At 52.4% G+C, this 23,593-nt stretch overlaps 1 protein-coding gene across 1 annotated transcript; it reads right to left on the reverse strand.

Moving 5' to 3' along the window:
• Nucleotides 1–470: 470 nt before the first annotated feature.
• Nucleotides 471–1,477, reverse strand: LOC130837418 (splicing factor 3A subunit 2-like; the record flags this gene model as incomplete). The annotated part of the gene is made up of 2 exons (XM_057710349.1): nt 471–736; nt 1,051–1,477. Coding segments are annotated over 2 exons (693 nt in total), but the record flags the coding sequence as incomplete, so codon positions are not given.
• Nucleotides 1,478–23,593: the final 22,116 nt, after the last annotated feature.

The following is a 23,593-nucleotide window of genomic DNA, read 5'->3' on the forward strand; positions in this document are numbered from 1 at the left end:
GGTGTTTGAGCAGGGAGGGGTGTGGCCAGATCTCAGGCAGCTGTGGGATTGGGAGTAGGGGGGAAGGGGGGGCAGGGGGCGGGAGGAGAGGGAAGAGTTGATCCAGACGGCAGAAAAGGAGACCTGGGGATGGATGGGGGAGAGGCCTGAGGGAGAGAATGGGCAGAACGTGGGGACCCACAGATTGTGGAGGGGCTGGGGGAGGAGGTGAGGCCCATGCTGGGATGCCAGCCTCAGGGACAGTGAGCAATGGTGGAATTGTCCCTGAGATGGGGGCCAGCGGGTGGGGGGGGCAGGAAGATGCTGAGTCTAGGGACCCTAGGAGATGTCCTGGGGGAATGCTGAGTAAGCTGTGGAGAAAATCACTGGGGCCTAGAGTAGTGGCTGGTTCTTCTTACGTGACCAATAACTGCTTGTCCATGGGAGGGAGGGATGGAGGGTCAGGGATGGATGGACAGAGGGATGGATGGATAGATGGATGGATGGATGGATGGATGGATGGATGGATGGATAGAGGGATGGGAGGATGGATTGTGGATGGATGGATAGATGGGTAGGTGGATGGATGGATGGATGGATGGATGGATGGATGGATGGATGGATAGAGGGATGGGAGGATGGATTGTGGATGGATGGATAGATGGGTAGGTGGATGGATGGATGGATGGATGGATGGATGGATGGATAGAGGGATGGGAGGATGGATTGTGGATGGATGGATAGATGGGTAGGTGGATGGATGGGTGGATGGACAGATGGATGGATGGACGGATGGATAGATAGATGTATGGATGGATGGATGGATGGATGGATGGATGGGAGGATGGATGGATGGGTGGATGGACAGATGGATGGATGGACGGATGGATAGATAGATGTATGTATGGATGGATGGATGGATGGATGGGAGGATGGATGGATGGGTGGATGGACGGATGGATGGATGGATGGACAGATGGATGGATAGATGGATGGGTGGATGGATGGACGAATGGACAGATGCATGGGATGGGTGGATGGATGGATGGATGGATGGATGGATGGATGGATGGATAAATGGATGGACAGATGGATGGATGGATAGATGGATGGGTGGGTGGATGAGTGGGTGGATGGATGGATGGGTGGATGGATAGATGGATGGATAGATGGATGGATGGATGGATGGGTGGATGGATGGATGGGTGGATGATGGATAGATGGATGGACAGAGGGATGGATGGGTGAGTGGATGGGTGGGTGGATGTATGGATGGATGAATGGATGATGGATAGATGGATGGACAGATGGATGGGTGGGTGGATGGGTGGGTGGGTGGATGGATGGATGGATGGATGGATGGATGGATAGATGGATGGATAGATGGATGGATGGTTGGGTGGGTGTATGGATGGATGGATGGATGGATAGATGGATGGATGGATGGATGGGTGGATGGATGGATAGGTGGATGGATAGGTGGATGGATGGATGGGTGGATGATGGATAGATGGATGGACAGATGGATGGATGGGTGAGTGGATGGGTGGGTGGATGTATGGATGGATGAATGGATGATGGATAGATGGATGGACAGATGGATGGGTGGGTGGATGGGTGGGTGGGTGGATGGATGGATGGATGGATGGATGGATAGATGGATGGATAGATGGATGGATGGTTGGGTGGGTGTATGGATGGATGGATGGATGGATAGATGGATGGATGGATGGATGGGTGGATGGATGGATAGGTGGATGGATAGGTGGATGGATGGATGGGTGGATGATGGATAGATGGATGGACAGATGGATGGATGGGTGAGTGGATGGGTGGGTGGATGTATGGATGGATGAATGGATGATGGATAGATGGATGGACAGATGGATGGGTGGGTGGATGGGTGGGTGGATGGATGGATGGGTGGGTGGATGGAAGGATGGATGGATGGATAGATGGATGGATGGATGGATGGATGGATGGATAGATGGATGGATAGATGGATGGATGGTTGGGTGGGTGTATGGATGGATGGATGGATGGATGGATGGATGGATGGATGGATGGGTGGATGGATGGATGGATGGATGTCTGGATGAACATATGGAGAGCTGGATGGATGAATGGACAGATGGGTGGGTGGAGGCTGAAGACAGAAGTGGCCGTCCTGAGTGTGAAGGACAAAGTGCCCAGCACAGCCTCAGGAAGCCCCCACTTCAGGGCCAGGCTGGTGAGATTTGGCGGGGGCAGGGGCCCAGAAACCATGCCAGTTGCCCCATAACTGTTTCTCAGTGAGGACCCCGAAGTCCTCTCCTCTGCCCTCACTCCCCATAGACAGCTGTGGGGCTAGATGTTCCTCTCCACACACACATGGCTCAGCTCTGGGGGGCCCACCGCAGACAAATCAGTGGAAAATTAAAATAGTGCCTGTGTGCTGGTTATCGGCGGCCTCAGCTGGGCCACTTAATGACCGCTTTCTGGGGATTGTTACCAGCTGGAGGTGGCTGAGGGTGGGCGTCAGCGCCGAACCACCCAATCTGAAAGGGAGAGGGAGGGGGTGGTCCCTGGAAAAGTGCTGCCGGGTGAGGGGAAGGGCCATACGGTGGTTGTGGTGGGGAATCCAAGAAAAAGAGGGTGCTGGGCCCTGCATCCCGGTGGGTCCTCCCTCAGGACCTCCGCCCTGCAGTCCCTCCTGTGGGAATGCCTGGTAGTTTCAGCTCATCTTATAAGTCCAATGGCGCCACCTCCAGGAAGCCCTCCCCAGACCAGATCAACTCCTCCAATCATTTACTCTCTGTCCTGTTCACTGTATGTATAACGTTATCCTCCTGGATACACAGAGGTTAAGAGCAAGAACCTCACTTTGCTGCTCCCCAGCTGTGTGTCCTTGGGTAAGTCACTTTCCCTCTCTGTGCCTCATTTTTCTCATCCGTAAAACAGGGATGATGATAATCCCTTCCTCATAGAGCTGTTGGGAGGATTCAGTGAGCTATTCAGGGTAAACTCTAATTACTGAACACTTACTATGTGCTGGGCAACCCCACTTTAGGGATGGGTTCACTGAGGCCCATAGTTAGATAAACTGACCTGATACCATCGTTGTGTTGTGTGCCTGGACCAGGACAATCCCTTCTGCCCTGATTCCCCAGCTCCCACCCAGCTCTCCATTCTGTCCTCCCCAAGATGGCCACCAGAAGTTGCGAATGAGCACCTGAGTCAGGCCCTGCCCCAACCCTGCCCACAGCCCTCCAGGGCTCCCACCTCCCTGGGATAAAAGCCCAAGTCCTCCCCGCAGCCCACAAGGCCCTGCACGACCTGCCCATCCCCACGCTGCCCTCCCCTCCTCCCTCTCTCCCCCTCACTCACTCTGCTCCATCCCCACAGGCCTTCTCGCTATTCCTCCAACACACCAGGCATAGTCCTGCCCCAGGGCCTTTGCACAGGCTGTGCCCTCCACCCAAGCTGCCGTTCCATATCCCCTTGGCCAAGTTGGCTTTGTCTCATTCCTCTGTTCTCAGCTGAAATGGCGCTCGGACAGGCACCTCCCCCACCCCACCTGCCCCCCACCTTCCCAATTAAATCAGGTCCTTCTGCTGTTCTGTCCTTGCCCCTCCCCCATTCTTCTCGTGAATGCAACAAACACACGTTGCGATTATATTCTGTATAATTCTGTATCCCCCACTGGACCACAAGTGGGAGCAGGGACTTCTGCCCTGGCCTTCTCTGGGTCCCCAGGGCTCTGCAGAGGGCATGGTACACAGGGGGTGCTGAATAAGTGTTTATTGAGAAATTAACAAAGGAATAGGTAAACATGACACAAATAATGTGCATGACAGAGTGGTCACAAGCTCCTATCTCTCCAAGCTCAGCACGTTCATTCCCCCTGCTCTGGCTGACTTGATGATTGTTTTGTTTTATTTTATTTTTAAAAAAGTAAATTTACTTATTTTTAGGCTGCGTTGGGTCTTCTCTGCTGTGCGTGGGCTTTCTCTAGTTGCAGAGAGTGGGGGCTACTCTTCACTGAGGTGCAAGTGCTTCTCATTGCGGTGGCTTTTTTGTTGAGGAGTACGGGCTCCAGGCACGTGGGCTTCAGCAGCTGTGGCTCGTGGGCTCAGTAGTTGTGGCTCGCAGGCTCTAGAGCGCAGGCTCAGTAGCTGTGGTGCACAGGCTTCAGGCTTAGTTGCTCCGCGTCATGTGGGGTCTTCCTGGACCAGGGATTAAACCCGTGTCCCCTGCATTGGCAGGCGGATTCTTAACCACAGCGCCACCAGGGAAGTCCTGATAATTTTAAAATAGTAGTTCATAGATGCCAGTCGTTTTTTTTTTCACTTTCCATTTTTAAGATTCAGTTACATACTGGATAAGATGGATCCAGAAGGCCGAAATAGACCTCAGTATATTGGGGGGCTTTTCCAGTTGGTGGAGAAATGACAGATTCCTCGAATTTTGCCGGGACGGCTCTAAGAAAAGAAACCCAACATTTTATTTTGGAATAGTTTTAGATTTAGAGAAAAGTCACAAAGGTAGCACAGAGAATTCCCACATACCCTTCTCCTGACTTCCCCTGGTGGGAACATTTTTCTTCACAGCCCTGCATTGATCACAGCTAAGAAATTAACATCTGGCTAGTAGTATTAACTAAACTCCAGATTTTATCCGAGTTTTACCACTTTTTCTATTAATGCCCTCTTTGTTGGTCCAGGACCCCACATGGTATTTCGTCATCATATGCCACCTTAGGCTCCCTGGGCTGTGATAATTTCTCCATCTAGTCTTATTTATCATGACCTTGACCGCCTCGAGGAAGACTGGCTGGTGTCTTGAGAACATTCCCTGATCTGGGTTTCTTGAATACTTTCTCCTGATTAAACCAGGGTTATGGGTTTGGGGGAAGAAGGCACAGAGGTGAGGTGCCCTTCTCATTACACCCCACCAGGGGTCCCTAACATGCACACGATATTACCCTGAGGTTAACCTATTTTATTTTATTTTATTTATTTTATTTTATGATTTTATTTTAATTTTATTTGCCCGAGTGGCAGTGGGATCTTAGTTCCCCCAGCAGGAACCAAACCTGTGCCTTCTGCATTGGAAACGCAGTCTTAACCCCTGGACAGCCAGGGAAGGTCCCTAACCTTTTTTAAAAATTGAACTGTAGTTGATTTACAATATTGTGTTAGTTTCAGGTGTACAGCAAAGTGATTCAGTTATATGTATATATTCATATATTCTTTTTCAGATTCTCTTTCATTGTAGGTTATTACAGGATATTGAATACAGTTCCTTCTGCTATACTGTAAATGCTTGTTTATCTGTTTTATATATAGTGGTCTGTATCTGTTAATCCCATAGTCCTAATTTCTCCCTCCACCCCCTGACTTTCCCATTTGGTAACCATAAGCTTGTTTTCTGTGTCTGTGTGTCTGTTTCTGTTTTGTAGACAATTTCATTTGTATTGTTCTTTAGATTCCACATATAAGTGATATCGTATGATATTTGTCTTTCTCTGTCTGACTTCACTTAGTATGATAATCTCTAGGTCCATCCATGTTGCTGCAAATGGCATTATTTTGTTCTTTTTTATGGCTGAGTAGTATTCCACTGTGTACATGTACCACATCTTCTTTATCCATTCATCTGTCAGTTGACATTTAGGTTGCTTCCATGTCTTGGCTATTGTAAATAGTACTTCTATGAACATTGGGATTCGTGTGTCTTGTTGAATTAGAGTTTTCTCTGGATATATGCCCAGCAGTGGGATTGCTGGGTCATATGGTAGCTCTATTTTTAGTTTTTTAAGGAAGCTCCATATCGTTTTCCATAGTGGCTGCACCAATTAACATTCCCATCCACAATGTAGGAGGGTTTCCCTTTCTCTACACCCTCTCCAGCATTTATTATTTGTAGACTTTTTAGTTTTTTAATAAAAAAATTTTTTTGGCTGCACCACATGTGGGATCTTAGTTCTCTGACCAGGGATTGAATCTGGAAGTGTGGAGTCTTAACCAGTAAACCAGGGGAGTCTCTATTCATAGTCTTTTTGATGATAGCCATTCTGACCAGTGTGAGGTGATACCTCATTGTAGTTTGTATTTGCATTTCTCTAATAATTATTGATGTGGAACATCTTTTTCCATGCCTTTTGGCCATCTGTCTGTCTTCTTTGGAGAAATGTCTATTTAGGTCTTCTGACTATTGTTTGATTGGGTTGTTTGGCGTTTTTTTGGTTTTGTTTTTTGGGGGGTTGTTTGTTTTTTATATTGAGTTGTATGAGCTGCTTGTATATTTTGGAAATTAAGCCCTTGTTGGTTACATCATTTGCAAATATCTTCTCCCAGTCCCTCCATTGTCTTTTCCTTTTGTTTATACCCTGAGACTAACCTTGATCCCCTGGTTACAGTGGTCCACCAGGTTTCCCTACTGTGAGGCTATTCTCTTCCCCTTTCCCTGCTTTGTTCTTTGGAAGTGAGTCATTAAGTCTAGCACCCCCAGACTCACCTCCATGAGGGAGGAATAGCTACATGAATTATGTAAAACTCTTCTGCAAGGAAGATTGCTCTATTCACCTCCATTTGTTTATTTATTAAGTAATTTATTATGATCAGTGTGGACTCAGGACATGTTAATGTTCTACTTTAATTTCTCATCCGATACTGCATTATTCATTTTTTGCTTTGATTTTTTTTGGCTTTGACATTGGAGCTTTTTCAGGCAGCTCCTGTGGGTGGGACAACTTTTTAAGCATCAGAGAAAAAAGCTTAAATTTCCTCTCAATACCATATCTTTCAGCAATAGCCATTACAAAAGGGTCAAGGACTAACCCATAAAAAATTAAAACATAAAAGTACTAGAAGAAAATATGGGAGAAACTGCTTACAGGATCAGAATGGAAAGGCCTTTGTAAGCAAGCAGAAAGTACCCTGAAGTCATAAAATAAATATTAATATGTTTTGTTACATAAAAAATAAGATTTTGTGGATGGCAAAAAGGCCCCCAAACCAACAACAAATGTGAGAGAAATATTTGCAACATACTTGCAAAAGATTTTTACCAGACAACAAATATGTAAAGACTACCTACAAATACATAGGAAAAGACCAACTGAAAAAAGATGCAGGGAATTCCCTGGCAGTCCAGTGGTTAAGACTCCGAGCTTCCACTGCAGGGGACATGGGTTCTATCCCTGTTCGGGGAACTAAGATCCTGCATGGCGCTCGGTGCGGCCAGAAAAAAAAAATGTAGAGGACATGAACAGACCATCACAGAAAACACCTGAAAGAAATAAAAAGGGACTCAAAATCTATGAAAAGATGTTTGACCTTATTCATAGAGCAAGACATTCATAGTAAAGTTGCGATGGGATTTCTATCATTTGGATTGCTAAAAAGTTGAAGCTTTCTTGTATGGCGTAGTGTAAGGCACAGGGCACTGGTTCTCAACCGGGAGTGATTTTGACCCCAGAGAATACTCTGCGATGTCGAAGATATTTTTTATTGTCATGACTAAGGGGAGGAGGCTACTGGCATCTAGTGGGAGGAGGTCAGAGGATGGAGCTCAACACCCTACAATGCCCAGGACGCCCTTCCCTCAGCAAAGAATGGTCCAGCCCGAAACGTCAATCAGGAAGCAAGCTTTTGTGTGTTACTTGTGAGAACATGCATTTTTTTTTTAGAGGCAATTTGGTAGCAACTGCCAAAGCTTAAAATGCAAAGTCTTTAAATTTATTTGTTTATTTATTTATTTATTTGCTGCATTGGGTCTTCATTGCTGTGCACAGGCTTTCTCTAGTTGCGGTGAGCAGGGGCTACCCTTTGTTTGGCTGCGTGGGCTTCTCATTTGTGGTGGCTTCTCTTGTTGTGGAGCACGGGCTCTAGGCATGCGGGCTTCAGTAGTTGTAACACATGGGCTCAGTAGTTTTAGTACACAGGCTTAGTTGCTCCGCGGCATGTGGGATCTTCCTGAATTAGGGAGCAAATCCCTGTCCCCTGCATTGGCAGGAGGATTCTTAACCACTGAGCCACCAGAGAAGCCCCATAAATAAATTTTTAATTGAAGTTGATTTACAATGTCATGTTAGTTTCAGGGGTACAGCAAAGTCATTCAGCTATATATATATATTCTTTTTCAGATTCTTTTCCCTTGTAGGTTATTACAAAATATTGAGTATAGTTCCCTGTGCTATACAGTAGATCCTTGTTGGTTATCTATTTTATATACAGTAGTGTGCATATGTTAATTCCAAACTCCCAATTTATCCCTCTCTTCACCTACAAATATCTTTTAACACCACATTTCCAATTCTTGTAATATATCCTCCATATCTTCAGAGATACGTTTGTAAAGGTATTTGGCACAACATTGTTTGAGATAGCAAAACACTGGCAACAACCAAAATTAGCCTCAAGAGAAGATTAATTTATAGAAACCGTGGTCAGCAGAAAATGGTATGGTGCTTCCTTAAAAAATTAAACTTAGAATCACCACATGACCCAGCAATTCCACTCCTGGGTACATTCCCAGCTGAATTGAAAGCAGTGTCACAAAGAGCTATTTGCATACCTGTGTTCATAGCAGCACTGTTCACACCAGCCACAAGGTGGAAGCAACCCAAGTGTCCATCAACGGATGATGGATGAACAAAATGTGGTCCATCCACACACTGGCATATGATTCAGCCTTAAAAAGGAAGGAGACTGTGACACCTGCTCCAACGTGGATGGACCTCGAGGACATGATGCTCAGTAAGAGAAGCCAGACACAGAAGGACAGATACTGTCTGACTCCACTCCCAGGAGGTCCCTAGAGGAGTAGATCCACAGAGACAGGAAGTAGATGGTAGGGCCAGGGGCTGGGGGAGGGGGTGGGGAGTCGGTGCTTCATGGGGACAGAGTTTCAGTTTGGGAAGCTGAGAAAGTTCTGGAGATGGAAAGTGAGGATAGTTGCAGAACAGGGTGAACGTGCTTAATGCCACTGAACTGTGCACTTAAAGTGGTTAATATGGTAAACTGTTATACACGAGGGTGAGTCAAAAATTATCCACACTCCAGTTATATTAAAACTTGTATAAATGCTACAGCCAGAGTGCGGATGATTTTTGACTCACCCTCGTGTATTTGACCACAATTTTTTTTAAAGAAGGTGCATCCACGCGGTAGACTTCAGCCCTTAAGCTGCTTTGGTTGTTGATGGACAACCATCTCTTAGGACAAACCAAGTGCTAAAGGCTGCAATGCTTATGGGTCCCGCGAGAGGGCAGCACGTGACCAGGAGACCCGTCCTAACGCTTTGATCCACGTTTGCACATTGCTGAAGGTTTCCTTTCTCCGTTTCCCACCTTTTTCGTTTGTTTTATTTACCTCTGTATTTCTATCCTTTTTTCCTATTACCTTCTCTCCATAGGCAAACATCAAGTATTCAATGTATGTATGTTTTACATCTATGTGTCATTGAAAATGTATTTTGTTAGGTTGCACGTATAGGTAATATGCCTGGAAAGACGATCCGTAAGTGCCTGAGTGTGGCTGTGTGCCAATAAAACTTTATTTATAAAAGTCAGGGATGGGCTGTGCATTGGTCAGGATTCTCCAGAGAAGAACCAATAGGGTGTGTGTGTGTGTGTGTGTGTGTGTGTGTGTGTGTGTGTGTAGACATAGAGAGATAGATATAGAAATATAGATAAAGGTATTTATTTTAAGGAGTTGTCTCACGCCATGTGGGAGCTGGCAAATCTGAAATTTGTAGCACAGGCCAGCATGCCGGAAATTCAGTTAAGAGGTGTTGTTGCAGCCTTGAGTCTGAAATCTGTAGGCTGGGCAGGCTGGAGATGCAGGCAGGACTTCTGTGATACAGTTTTGAGGCAGAATTTTTTCTTTCACCAGGAAACTGCAGTATCTGCAAGTAGGTCCTTCAACTGATTAGACGTGACCCACCCGCATCCCAGAGAGCCATGTCCTTCACTTAAAGTCAACTGATGTAAATGTGAACGGCATGTACACAGTGCCTGCCTGGCGATGTTGAGACGAGGGTTCACAAAATGTAACCATCCCAGCCTGGGTCTGATCCACGGTCCACCGTGTGCCAACATCTGTGTCTTAGTTTCCTGGGGGGGGGTTAGAACAAAATGTCACAAATTAGGTGTCTTCAGCCACAGATATTTGCTGTCTCACAGCTCTGGAGGCTAGAGTCCAAAATCAAGGTGTTGGGAGGGCTGGTTCCTTCTGAGGTTGTGTCAGAGAATCTGTTCCCCACCCCCCTCTTGGCTTGTAGACATCTGTCTTCATGTTCACATGGCCTCTCCCTGTGTTGTACATCTCTGCCCAAATTTCCCCTTCTTAGAAGGACACCAGGCATATTGGATTAGGGCCACCCCTAATGACCTTGTTTTTAGCTTGATCACCTCTGTAAAGGCCCCATCTCTAAATAGACTCACATGCTGAAGTCCTGGGGTTTAGGACTCTAATGTATGCACTTTGAGAGGATACCATTTGACTTGTAATACCCTGTTATAAATGTGGATGCTTCTTTCTCCTTGCAGTATGATATTCCATTGTATGAATATACCTCATTTTTTTCATCCATCCTAAGGATGGGCATTAAGTTTGTTTCCAGGTTGGGTTTTGTTTGTTTGTTTGTTTTGCTTTTTTTTAAATTTTGGCTGTGCAGTCTTAGTTGTAGCATGAGGGATCTTCGTTGCAGCATGTGGGATCTTTAGTTGCAGCATGCGGGATCTTTAATTGCAGCATGTGAGCTCTTAGTTGCAGCATGCATGTGGGATCTGGTTCCCTGATGAGGGATTGAACCTGGGCCCCCTGCATTGAGAGTGCAGAGTCTTACCCACTGGACCACCAGGGAAGTCCCCAGTTTGGGGTTTTTTTGAGTGAAGCTGCTACGGCCCTTCCTATCCATGCCTTCTGGTGGGTAGATGCAGCATTGCTGTTAGGTGTGTACCTACCTATGTCAACTGGGAGTGACAGGCTGCTTCCCAGAAGGGCTGCCGCAGTCCACACACACACACACACACACACACACACACACACACGGGCTCCCAACAACCCTCGGTGTCATCCATCTTTCTCATTTTGCCCCTCAGACAGGTGTAAAGTGATATAGCCGGGCTACTCTGCATTGCTCCTGGGCTGACCATTTCTTCTCTCCTCTGAAAGTCACCTGTTCATACACCTTGTCCACTTTGCTCTTGGGGTGCCATCTTTTTATAGTGCTTTTGAGGAACAGGGCCACCATATTGCACACCTCTAGGGCAAACGTTCCCACTGGGACATCTTGGAACTCAATTAGACTAGAGTGAGAATGACTTCTCCTGCCATGTACAAAACAGCAGCTCTGGGTAGGAGTTCCTTGTACACGCCAGCTATCGGCCCTGCCATTTCTCCTCCTGTCCCATCATCTCTCTGTTCACTCCGTTCCTTGTATCCTTCACTGGACAGAAATGTTTAATTTTAGTGTCACATAATTCACACATCCTTTGCCTTCTGGCTTGTGCTTCAGAGGCTTTGTTTAAGAAATTCTTTCTCACCCTTCAGGTCCCAGAGTTCTCCTCCTCCATCTTCTTCTATCAATGTTCCTGTTTTTTCTTTCCTATCTAGGTCTTTAATCCGGGGGGCATCCATCTGCAGGTAACATCAGCTAGGGAACCAGTTTGAGTGTTCTCATAGAGCGAACCAGGTTTCCCCAATGCTGTTGGCCCAGCCACCCCAGTATTTTCCTTGTTGGCTTGTGGTGTCACCTCTGCTGATATCGGAGGATGCACCTCTGGGCTCTCGAATCTCTCTGGTGGGTCCGTTTGATTATTATTTATTTATTTATTTGGCTGCGTTGGGTCTTCATTGCTGCATGTGGGCTTTTTTCTAGTTGCAGCAAGCAGGGGCTACTCTTTTTCAGGTGCACGGGCTTCTCATTGCGGCGGCTTCTCTTGTTGCGGAGCACGGGCTCTAGGCGCACGGGCTTCAATAGTTGCGGCATGCAGGCTCAGTAGTTGTGGCTCGTGGGCTCTAGAGCACAGGCTCAGTAGTTATGGGGCACGGGCTTCATTGGTCCGCGGCACGTGGGATCTTCCCGGACCAGGGTTCAAACCCGTGTCCCCTGCATTGGCAGGTGGATTCTTAACCACTGCGCCACCAGGGAAGCCCCCATTTGATTATTTGAAACAACTTGCCACACTGGATGCTCTCGGTGGGGTGTGGACGCTTACTCTATTTGACAGCTGGTAAACGGAGGCTCGGGGAAGGGAAGAGCGCTCCCAAAGTCATTCTGTGGGAGGTTGAGGGTAGAGTCAGTTCTGGAAGCTGGGGCAAGTTGAATGTTTTCATTGGTTCCATTTATATCCATTAGCATAAAGCAGGGGATTGTAAGCCTTTTTCTATAAAGGGGTAGATAGTCAATATGTTTAGCTTTGTGGGCCAGTCAGCCTCTGTTATGACTATTCAACCCTGCAGCTGCAGCATAAAAGCAGTCATAGATGACGTGTAACTAAATGGGATGGCTGTGTACCAATAAAACTTTATTTATAAAACCAAGTGGTGGGCCCGACTCGGCTCCTGGGCTGCAGTTTGCTGACCACTGGCCTAAATGTTTATCAAACCCTACTGGGTGTCAAGCCCTGTTCTGGGCACTGGAGATACAGCAGTGACCAAGACAGAGGTACACAAATACAGAAATGAATAAGATAACGTCTAGCAATCATGAGGTTATGAAACAAAAAAAAGATGAAAGGTGGGTGGCAAGTGGAAGAGGAGAAGGGAGGGAAGGCCTCATAAAGACAGTGTCCTGAAAGATGAGGAGTCGGCCTTGAAGATATTTAAGAAAGGCATCCCTGGCAGAGGCCATAGCCCGTGCAAAGGCCCTGGGGCAGGACCGTGCCTGGTGTGTTGGAGGAACAGCAAGGAGGCCCGTGTGGCTGGAGCAGAGTGAGTGAGGGGGAGAAAGGGAGGAGGTGAGGTCAGGGAGGGGACAAGGTAGGTTGCTCAGTGCCTTGTGGGTCTTGGGGAGGACAGTGGGCTTTATCCTTAGGGTGATGGGAGCGCTGGAGAAATCGAGGGGCATTTTACAGATGGGATGGGGTGGAGGTAGGAATGAAACCCAGGAAATCAGAGAGGCACTGCATCAGCCCCCACGGGGCAAATGGCTTCATCTTTCAGATTCTCAGTTTCCCCATCTGTCAAATGGGACCCATGAAACCCACATACTCCCACAGCAAAACAAGAGCCCACGGGAGGTTCATGAGCGCAGGTCTTGCAGTCGGATGCACATCCGAGGTCTAACTTGAGCTGACAGAAACCACGTGTGCCCGGTCGGTGCCCGCCCCCCACACACAGTAGGCCTGCAGGGATGCTACAGGGATGCTGCAGTGGAGGAAATTGGGTAACTACCCATCGGGAAGATGGAGGAACAGGATGGGGGTGCAGAGCAGAGGGTGAAGGGTTGAAGCCGTGCCCTGCGTGGGGCAAGCACCCCTTCTACCCCTTCCCATTTCACTCTCCCTGGGTCTGTGCCAGGCACAGGGTGGGGGATCCCCAGAACTGCCTGGTGGATTCAGTTACTGTGGCGGGTGTGGTTCCTGAAGGCTGGGGACAGGTGGTTGGGATGGGAAGGAATGGATCGTGGGGTGGACCAGCACAGGGACCACGCTGTGGGATGGTCTGGGCCATAAAGGGGTCAGGGAGCCTCCACTGCCCCCTCCCGACCCCCCAGGGACATCAGACACCTGCAAGGGCAGCAGGCAGCCAGCCCGGGAGTTGGGAGGAATGGGATTGCAGCCTCTCCCTCATCCAGTCCAGTTACTGCTGCCTGCCGAGGCCCTGACCTTTCTTCCAGATCCCGGAGCTGAGTAATCATTACTGGAAAAATGTCAGCCAGCTGAGTGGCTGCAGCGCATCCTCTGGGGGTGGCGGGTCACTCTGGATCCCCAGCCTGGTGGTTGGAGGCCCGGGTACCATGGCCATGATGTATAACCACATCAAGTTTCCTGCTCCCCTCCCCCTGCACTCTCTACCCCCTACTGCGTCCACACTTCCCCCAACACAGCCCCCCCGCAAGTGACACTGCACACCCCCCCTCGTGGCTCCCCACAAGGCCTGACAGGTGGGTGCAGAAAAAGGCCCAGGCATCCCTGGCTGCCCCAAGCTTCCTCGAGCCTTGGTCCTGCAGACGCCTGGGTCCAGGAGGTGCAGGGCAGCAACTCAGCCGGGAGTCTCCGACATCAAGGGGAGCTGGATTTGAACCTCAGCTCTGTCACTTCTTTACAGGGTGACCTTGAGCAGGTGACCCTCCCTTTCTGAGCCTCCGTCTCCACCTCCTGGAAATGGGAGCAATAAAGCAGCCCTTCCTGGTTTTGTGAGGCTCCCAAGGGATGCCCCCATGAGCGTCCCAGCACAGAGCATGGTCCTGAGCGGCTATGCAGTACACACGAACAGCTCCCCAAATGTGGGCAGGGCACGTCCCAGCTGCCGGGTCCCCGTGGAGCTGGCATTCCAAGGAGAGAGACAGACCACGGAGGAAAGGCAACACACAATGTGGAGGGACACTGAGTGTCCTGAGGAAAACTGAAGTGACCGTTAGGCTTTACTGTGGTTGCAATTGGCATTGTTGACAGCCAACGGACACTGCGGAGAGCCCACATTCCAGCTTCCGAGCCCTCCCAAGGCCGGTGATTGTTTAGTGCCAACTGTGTACCGCGCTCCAAAGGCTTACCCCGGCGAGACCCATTTCCCAGACGAGAACGAGAGGTCTCCGGGCTCGTCCAAGGTGGTCACGAGCCGGTTGTGCAGACAGGGCCTGGGAGCGGATCTGCCGGGTGGCACACTTCCTGGACCCGCCACCGCACCCCCACCCCGCCCCGGGCAGAGCTGGCGCCCTCCGAGCGGCAGCACGGGCCCCCCCAGCCCCGAGCTTCCCCCAGCAGGGGACCCAGGAGGGCTGGGCCGGGGAGCAGGGGTGGCCAGGGTGGACACGGGGACAGGGCAGAGCGGGAGCGGGGTGCCACCACCCAGCCCCAGGGCTGCCTGGGGATCGGCAGCGCCTAATCCTGGCTCCAGAGGACACGTTGCACTGGAGGTTATATAAACCAACCTCTCCCTTCGTTGGCTTAATTCTTTCAGGCTTTTTCCCCTCCTCTGTCATTCTTTAATCACCCTGTTAACGGAGCTCCCGGCCAGGCCTCTCCCAGGAGGAGGGCGGCGGCGTTGCAGCCCAACCCCTGCCACCCCCATCTCTCTCCATGAAGATCCACGAGGGAGCGTCTGCCCTCCCCCCGAGGCCAGGTTTAGGTGGTGGAAGGGCGTGGCGTGGCAGACACAGCCTGTCTGAGAGATGGGAGCAAAGGGCTTGGAGCGAGGGTACCTAAGTCAGGCTCTGGCCCCGCTCTGATGCTGCCCACGTTGCCTCAGTTTCCTCCTCCAGAACGTGGGGGTCCCGACCCCCAGGTTGTGGAGGAGGCCACGAAAGGAATGAGCACGTAGTAGGTGCTCAGTTAATGTGGGCTGGTCACCATGCTGGTGAACCAAGAGGAGGGATGCCCATGCCCACCATGGGGCACTGGGTGCAGGACAGCCTGGGACTGTCCCTGGGACCCCATGACCCTGGTGGCTCTCGCCAAGATTCAGTGTGTCCCTCTGTGAATTGGGGAGGCTCCTCGCCTCAGCTAAGCCTGTCAAGAGGGTAAATCCTAAGAGTTCTCATCACAAACAAAAAGAATTTTTTTTCTGTTTCTTTAATTTTGTATCTATTGGGTTGGACAAAAAGTTCATTTTTCTGGAAAAAACCCAAACAAACGTTTTGGCCAACTCAATACGTGCAATGATGGATAAACATATGGTGGTCATCCCCAAAATAAAAAGTCAAAAAGCCTCTTATCCTTGAGAAAAAAAGAAAGTTGGAGACTAGAAATAAGTAAATGCATAAATGCATAAGCCAGGCCCATTGCACAGAAGGGTAAACTGAGGCTGGGGTCCCCTGTGCCTCTGGGGCAGGGCGGGGAGTTGAGAAACCCAGCAGGCTGCCTCCCACCCCTCCGCCCCATGGCGCCCCGTGGAGGGGATGCTGAGGAGATGGAGAAATGAGCTGAGAGCATCAGTCCCCATGGTCCAATTCAGACTCACTGCCATCCCGGCTCTGAACCTCTGTTTCTCTCCTCCATCCGACAGGCCGGGGTGGGGTGGGGGGGTGGCGATGTCGGGGTCCCCGCCCTCGCCACCCTGTCGCTCTGCCCCTTTACATAACCCAGCAGCACAGCCGGAAATCATGGTGCCAACGACTCTCTCCCTCTGTAACCGACTTCCTGCCGTTATGACCCACCTTGGGTGCCAGCCGCCTGCTCCCCGCCTCCCCCCACCCCGGGCTGCAGCGCCAAGGAGTCCAGTCCTCACCCGAGGCTCCCACTGCCAAGAAGCCAATCCCCTCAGGTGGCACGTCTACCTGGGTGTGACCGTGGCTGCGGGGCGGGGGGGGCATCACCAGGCTGCTTCTGCTGCTCGCCTGGGAGATTGCTTGCTGGCTGCCCCCTACCCACAGCTGGAGGTCAGAGGGCAAAGGGCGAAGGCCAAGGAACTCCCTTTTCAGATCTGGAGGAGCAGGAGTTGCCCCCCAATTTCTGGAAGGGAAAGAAACCTCCCATTCGGCAAGACTCTTCTGAGCAGCTGGCATGAGATGGGAGGGAGACCCCCATTCCCACCCCCACCCCCCGGCACGGTGGGAAGAGGAGACCCCAGCCCTGCCCAGGGGACATGGTGGGGGGGCATCTCTGAGGACGCTTCTCCAGCCAGCAGGGCAGCCTGCAAATAATGACAACCACGGTCGTAATATGACTGTGCCCATTTTACAGACGGGCAAACGGAGGCAAGGATGCATCCTGCCTGAGGCCATGCCATCTGTGAGCAGCAGAGCTGGGGGCTGATCCTCCAAAGGCCTGCCTTGCTGGGGCCTGGCGGGCGTGGGTCAGGGGAGGAGGCCTCGTGGACTCTGTGGGGCTGGAAATCGCAGTGCCACGCCCGCCCCCCGTTGCCGCACAGGATTGGATGATATGTTCCCTGCAGCGGCTTCTGCCAGGCACATCAGTGAGTTCCTCTGGGACAGATGGGGAAACTGAGGCCCAGAAAAACAGAAGCAACTTGTCAGAGTTCCCACGCGACAGTGGGAGACGCCTGAGCTTGGACAGTCATGGGGGCCAGGCAGGCAGTGTCCCCACACCCACCTCGCATCGCTCAGCAGGGAGATCCCAGCCTCAGTTTCTCCATCTGAAGGAAGGATGCCAGAGAGACTTAGGAGGCTGCGCCCGGGGCCGGCGTGTGTGGGCAGGCTTCGGAGTTCCAGGCGGTGCCGATCCCACACCCAGGTGCCCGCGCCAGGCCCTCCGGCAAAGGCGCTGGGTGGAGGCCTTCCCCGATCGCCTCCGCGGAGGTCTGGGCCTGACACCGGCCACCACCCTCCATGGCCTTCTCGCTGTCCCCAAACATGGCAAGCTGCCCCTCCAAGTCACCCGGCAAGCACGTGGCGAAAGCGCGATTCCAACCCAGCTCAGCCCGACTCCAGCGCCAAGGCATCTGGAGAATTTCAAAATAATCAGGGATACAGGGGAGTCCCCCTGCCCACGGGCAAGTGGTCATGTCTTCCGGAGCTGCAGTCTCCCTGTCTTGTCCAGAAGAGTCGTCACTCTCCTGCCCTGTGCTCTGCTTCGCTTTCAAGGGTGTGAAATGTGTCCAGAGGTGGAGAAATTGGGGGTAAATTTCCTGCTCCATGGGTGTCCAAACCCGGGACGTGCGACCAGGTGTCTAGCCCCAGTCTCTCTCGCTGCTTTGCTTCCCGTCCCTGCAGTTTGGAGGGCTGCAGGGATGAACCCAGAGAAGCTGGGGGGGGGGCGGGGCCGGCGCATGGAGCTGCACCCTGAGCAGGTCAACAGCAGCACCTCCCGCCTTCTGGGAGGGTTGGGGTGAAGGGCTGGAGGGGGGGCTCAGCTGGGCAGAAACAGGGGTGCAAGTCTGAGGTGACCTGGGAACCTGTATATTGCATGGGACCACGGGGCCCTGGAACAGACCGGCTCCTCTCTGGGCCTCAGTTTCCCCTTCTGTAAAGTGGGGGCTTTGAAAATTCCTGCACTGCATGTGTAAAAGTTTTAGCACAGGGTCGGGCCCCTAGCAGGCACTGGTTGATAACGGCTAGTGAGCCTTCTATTACGATACAAGTGAGCTGAGTCTGTCTACACCCCACACAGGGTCGCTACCCAAAGCATTTAACAAGCATCAGAGCCGAGGCTGACTAATGAAAATAGGTGTCAGGTGTGGACGCTGGGAACCGACCTCTGGGTGGGTGAACAGGAGTCTCTCTGTCCTAGGTAAGCAACTGTGGGGGGAGGGGGCTGGACCGCAGGCCCACCTACTGTGCGCTTTTGTGGAGCCCAGGGCAGCCTGGGGAAGCAGGCACAGTCGTCACCGGGCAGAGGACAGAGAGCCCAGGACGGGACCAGGGCAGTGAGGTGGAGGGAGCCTGAGATGGTCTCAGGCTCAGTGTGTGATTGTGGGCAGGTTCCTCAGTTTGCTCACCTGTAAAATGGGTTGAGGAGAAATGGGCGCATTGCCAGGAGAAGTGGTGTGTAAGATGGAGTCACATGTAGAAGCGGCAAGAGAGGTACCTGGCACCCAGCAGGTGCTCAATAAACCTGTTGTGCTTTCATTGTCCTCACCTCCCAAAGCTGTTGGGAGGATCAGTGAAGCCCACCCTGGAAGGGCCTGGCCGGGGGCAGCAGGCCGTTACACGCTTGCTGAGTCAATCTTGACGATCAGGCGGCCTCTTTCTTGCACACAATGTTTTCCAGTTTCCAAAAGGCCTAGACCTCTCATGAAGAGATTCTCCCCCCTACCCCCCCGTGGGTACTGTGGATATTTGGGGCCGTATCATTCCTTTGGGGCTGTCCTGGGCACTGTGGGTGAAGGCAGCATCCCTGCCCCGCCATGACAACCACAAATGTCCCCCGACAGGGTCCAGGGTCCCCTGGGGGGCAGAACCGCCCCCTTGGGAACCTCTCCGGACTCATTAGCACCCTCAGGTTCAGAGATCTCCTTTAGCAGAGGAGAGAATTCGGGCTCAGAGAGGGCGCACAGCACATCAGGGTGGTGCCAGGCTCTGCTGCCGCCCGCCCCGGGCGCCCGCGCGGCGCAGGACTCCGGTCCCACCTGGGGAGGGGTGGGCAGTCAACGCCACCGGCCATGCCAGGGTTCCAGGAACTGGCACAAGGAGCCCAAGGCATGCCACAGTTGCAAAATCTGAGGGCGGTGTGCGGGCATGCCTGGGCAGTGCCACCTTCTCGGCCCCGCGGGCACCGCCAGGAAAGAAAAAGCAACTCAAAACTGGGCACCAGGACAAATGGTGGAATCCCAGGCGTGGGGATGGCGGAGGGAGAAGAAGGACCCAATCAGAGACTGAGGCTTCCTGCGTGGCCAATCAGGACACGGCTGGGCACGCGCTGACCAATGAGAATGCCCCAAGTGAGTCGGGCCCCATCTCCAGGCGAAGCCCATTGGTCCAATGAAGGGGTTTGGGGTGGGTCTCTTCTGTCCCCCAAATCTAGAACTCTTGGTCCCTTACAAACATCCGTGTGCTAGTGCTTCCTAATTTGGGGTCTCAGGGTTGGTTTGAGAGATCGCCTTGCTCAGATATATGCCCCTAGGCTGTAATCACCTTATCAAAGCTGGAATTATACGTAAAAGTTCAGTAAGTCATTCACGAAACACTTATTGAGCAATTGCCACGTGCTGGACACTGAGCCGGTGAAGATGAACAAGGCAGATGTTGGAGGAAAAGCCACACTGGAAAGAGAGGAGTCTGGGAAGCAGGCACAGCCCGTGCAAAGGCCCTGGGGCAGGACCGGGCATGGTGTGTTGGAGGAACAGCCAGGTGGTCCGTGTGTCTGGAGCAGAGTGAGCAAGGGGCAGAGAGGGAGGAGGGGAGGGCAGGGAGGGGACGGGGCAGGTTGTGCAGGGCCTTGTGGGCTGCTGGGAGGACTTAGTCATCCTGAGGGCAACGGAGAGCCCTGGAGGGCTTTAGACAGTGGGAAGATGTGCTGTGTCACCTAACGACTGGGATTTAGGGTAAGTCCTTCCTTTCTCTGGGCCAAATTGGGACGTGATAATACTACCTGGGGAGCTGATGTGAAGGTAAAGGAAGGTTCCAGCAAGGTAGCTGGCACATAGTAGGTATGCAGCCTTCACCTGATCCAGCCCAGACCCTGTTACGACCCACCTGGACCAGCAAGGTCGCCTCATCCTAGTCCCCAGCTCCCACACGTGCCCTCAGGCTGTCCTCCCCGCAGTAGCCAGAGGGCGCCCGTGAGCACCCGAGTCAGGCCCCGCCCCTCCTCTGCTCACAGCCCTCCAGGGCTCCCACCTCCCTGGGGTAAAAGCTCAAGTCCTCCCCTCTGCCACGAGGCCCTGCACGACCTGCCCGTCCCCTCCCTGCCCTCCTCTCCTCCCTCTCTCCCCCTCACTCACTCTGCTCCAGCCACACGGGCCTCCTCGCTGTTCCTCCAACACACCAGGCATGGCCCTGCCCCAGGGCCTTTGCACAAGCTGTGCCCACTGGAGCAATCTCCCCCTAGACCCCCACATGGCTCCCCCTCCCCCCCTCTTTATTTTTCTCTGCATTACTCACCACCACTCGAAAGTGTGTGTTTTCCTTCCACATCTTTCTCCCCATCTGTCATCTGTCTCCCCCACTGCACCGGCAGCTCCACGAGGGCAGGAATTTTGCCTTCTTTTGTTCCCTGTGGCAACCTCAGTGCCCGGAACAGCGCCTGGCACACAGAAGGTGCTTGATAAATGTTGACAGATGAATTAATGAAAGACTATCTTTATTCTCTTTCCTGCCCTGTTCCAGCTCCGCCCTGTCCCCATTCCTATATCTCCTCCCCCCCTCCTCCCCCCCCAGTCGTGGGGGAGCCTCCAGGTTTCATGGGCCTAGAGAGGGAAGGCAGGTGTGGCAAGAAGAGCCAGGCAGGGGTCCCCCAGTGCTCCAGAGTCTGGACAGGGCCCCCCACGTGCTGGCAGCAGGGCAGCCACCTCCAGCAGCCCTCAGCCACTTCCGCTGTCCACAGGGTTTGCTTTTTGAATTGGGCGGGGGGGGGGGGAGGTCATCGGGGCGGGTGTGTTTGTGTTTGTTGAGAAGACTTCATGGCCTGGCGGCCTGGCGAGGCCTCACTAGGCGGCTGGCTGGAACTCAGTTCTGGCCCGATTCCCAGGGGGAACCGAGGAAACGGGTCCATGTGGGTGTGTGCAGATGTGTCTAGGGGTCTCGACCCTCCATCCGGCCCAGAAGCCCAGCTCGGCCCGTCCTGGGGGGCGCTGAGGCCTGGGCAAGCCCGCTGCTCCTGCATTTGGGCCCAGGGTCCTTGCCCTGCAACTCCAGAATCTCTGCCAGCCAAACCCCAGAGCTGAGGTTTTCAATGATGAACAGATGGTCTCAGACCGGGCGGGGAGTGGGGTGCCAGGCTGAGCCCTGGAGAGGCACTGTGGTCCCCCTTAGAGGGATCACCGAGGCAGGGAGCGCCTCTGTGTCCAGGGTGGGCGGGTGCCATCCTCGGAGGGTCCCCCGGTTTGGCCACGTTGTGTTTGGCAGAGGACAGCCCTGGGGGAGGGCGGAGGCCTGGGCCCACTGCCATGTCAAATTCCTCCCGGCAGTGGGGGGGGGGGGGGAGGGGGGGAGGGAGAAGGTTTTTTTGTTGTTTTTTGTTTTTTTTCCAACAGAATCCAAAGGAGGAGAGAGAGCGAGCTGTTGGCAGGAGGCAGGATTGGAGCTAAGCCTAGGCCAAGCTCACTCTGAATCACGCTCCTGGCCTTGCGCTCGGCAGCTGGTGGGGGGGGGGGGGGGGGCGCGGTGGCGGGAAGGGACAACGGCACTTATCCTCTGCCTGCACCCTCTTTTCATAAAAGGGGGTGGCCTCCCCGAAGGACAGCAGAGCTGGCCTTCAAGGCCCCCACCCGGCTGTTCCCCCGTCTCCCACTAGCTGCTCGATGGGGTTTGCCGTCTGCACAGCTTTGCTCAGGCTGTTCCTTTTGCCTGGGATGCCCTTCCCATACATCACAGGGTCTCCTCAGGCCACCTCGGATCTGGTCTTCCATACCCCTGGACCTACAGGCCTGAGGTTGGAACCTGAGGCCCCCCCCCAAAAAAATTAGTAATACCAATCCTGACTTTATTTAAACAAGACATTTTGTTCGCCGTAGACTTTCTGTAGATGCTTTAAAAGAAGTTATCTTGATGACTGAGCTTTTGGTGCCCCCTTAAATACTGCACCCCTCTGTAAGAGCCTCGCTGGCCTCACCTAAGTTTCAGTCCTGGGGAATCTAGTTTTTGTTTGTTTGTTTGTTTGTTTTTTAAAGGCAAAGCTATTTTTTTAATTTATTTGTTTATTTGTTTATTGGCTGTATGGGGTCTTCATTGCTGTGTGCGGGTTTTCTCTAGCTGCAGTGAGCAGGGGTTACTCTTCGTTTCCGTGCGCAGGTTTCTCAGTGCAGTGGCTTCTCTTGTTGTGGAGCATGGGCTCTAGGTACACGGGCTTCAGCAGCTGTGGCACGCAGGCTCAGTAGTTGTGGTGCATGGGCTGAGTTGCTCCATGGCATGTGGGATCTTCCCGGACCAGGGATCGAACCCGTGTCCCCTGCATTGGCAAGCGGATTCTTAACCACTGCACCACCAGGGAAGTCCCAAAGCTATTTTTTAAAAAATATTTATTTATTTGGCTGTGCAAGGCCATAGTTGTGGCATGAGGGATCTTTAGTTGCGGCTTGTGGGATCTAGCTCCCTGACCAGGGATGGAACCTGGGCCCCCTGCATTGGGAGCATGGAGTTTTAACCACTGGACCACCAGGGAAGTCTCCTGGGGATCTAGTTTGTGCCAGGCTAAAAGCAAGGGCCAGAGATGGAGACAAGGCAAAGAATACAAAGGCCAGGCATCTGCTCCCATCACCGGAGACAGACACTGATGGGGCGAGACTGTGCAGGCGCTAGTGGTGATGGAGAAGTGGCAGCGTTGCACGGGCCCACTGGACATACGACTTAGCCACTGTGTGACCCTAGGCAAGTCATTTGCTTCTCTGGGCCTGAGTGATGCCTCTTCTACCACACAAACTAATTAGGGTTTCCCTGCCTGTTCCGAGGGCTGTTTGTGCATGAAATGGCATAATAGCCGGAAATGGCTGTGTACACAATGTAAGCTGTTATTAGGGCATCAGGGCCACCCGTGGGCCTCAATTTCCTCATCTATAAAATGGGAGTAATGATACCTACTACAGCTAACCTCCCAGGGCCCTGGAGGATTCAAAGGGGGACAGTGAAGCTTTGTAGAGGGACTTTGTGAAGGCTGAGAAAGTGGGGACCGTGGCTTCTGTTGGGGGGACTTCCTTGGTGGCGCAGTGGTTAAGAATCCACTTGTCAATGCAGGGGACACGGGTTCAAGCCCTGGTCTGGGAAGATCCCACATGCTGCAGAGCGGATAGGCCCGTGCGCCACAACTACTGAGCCTGCACTCTAGAGCCCACGGGTCACAACTGTTGAGCCCTTGTGCTGCTACTACTGAAGCCCACGCGCCTAGAGCCCGTGCTCGGCAATGAGAGAA

This window comes from Hippopotamus amphibius, chromosome 15 (genome assembly GCF_030028045.1).
Source record: "Hippopotamus amphibius kiboko isolate mHipAmp2 chromosome 15, mHipAmp2.hap2, whole genome shotgun sequence".
NCBI classification, from domain to species: domain Eukaryota; kingdom Metazoa; phylum Chordata; class Mammalia; order Artiodactyla; family Hippopotamidae; genus Hippopotamus; species Hippopotamus amphibius.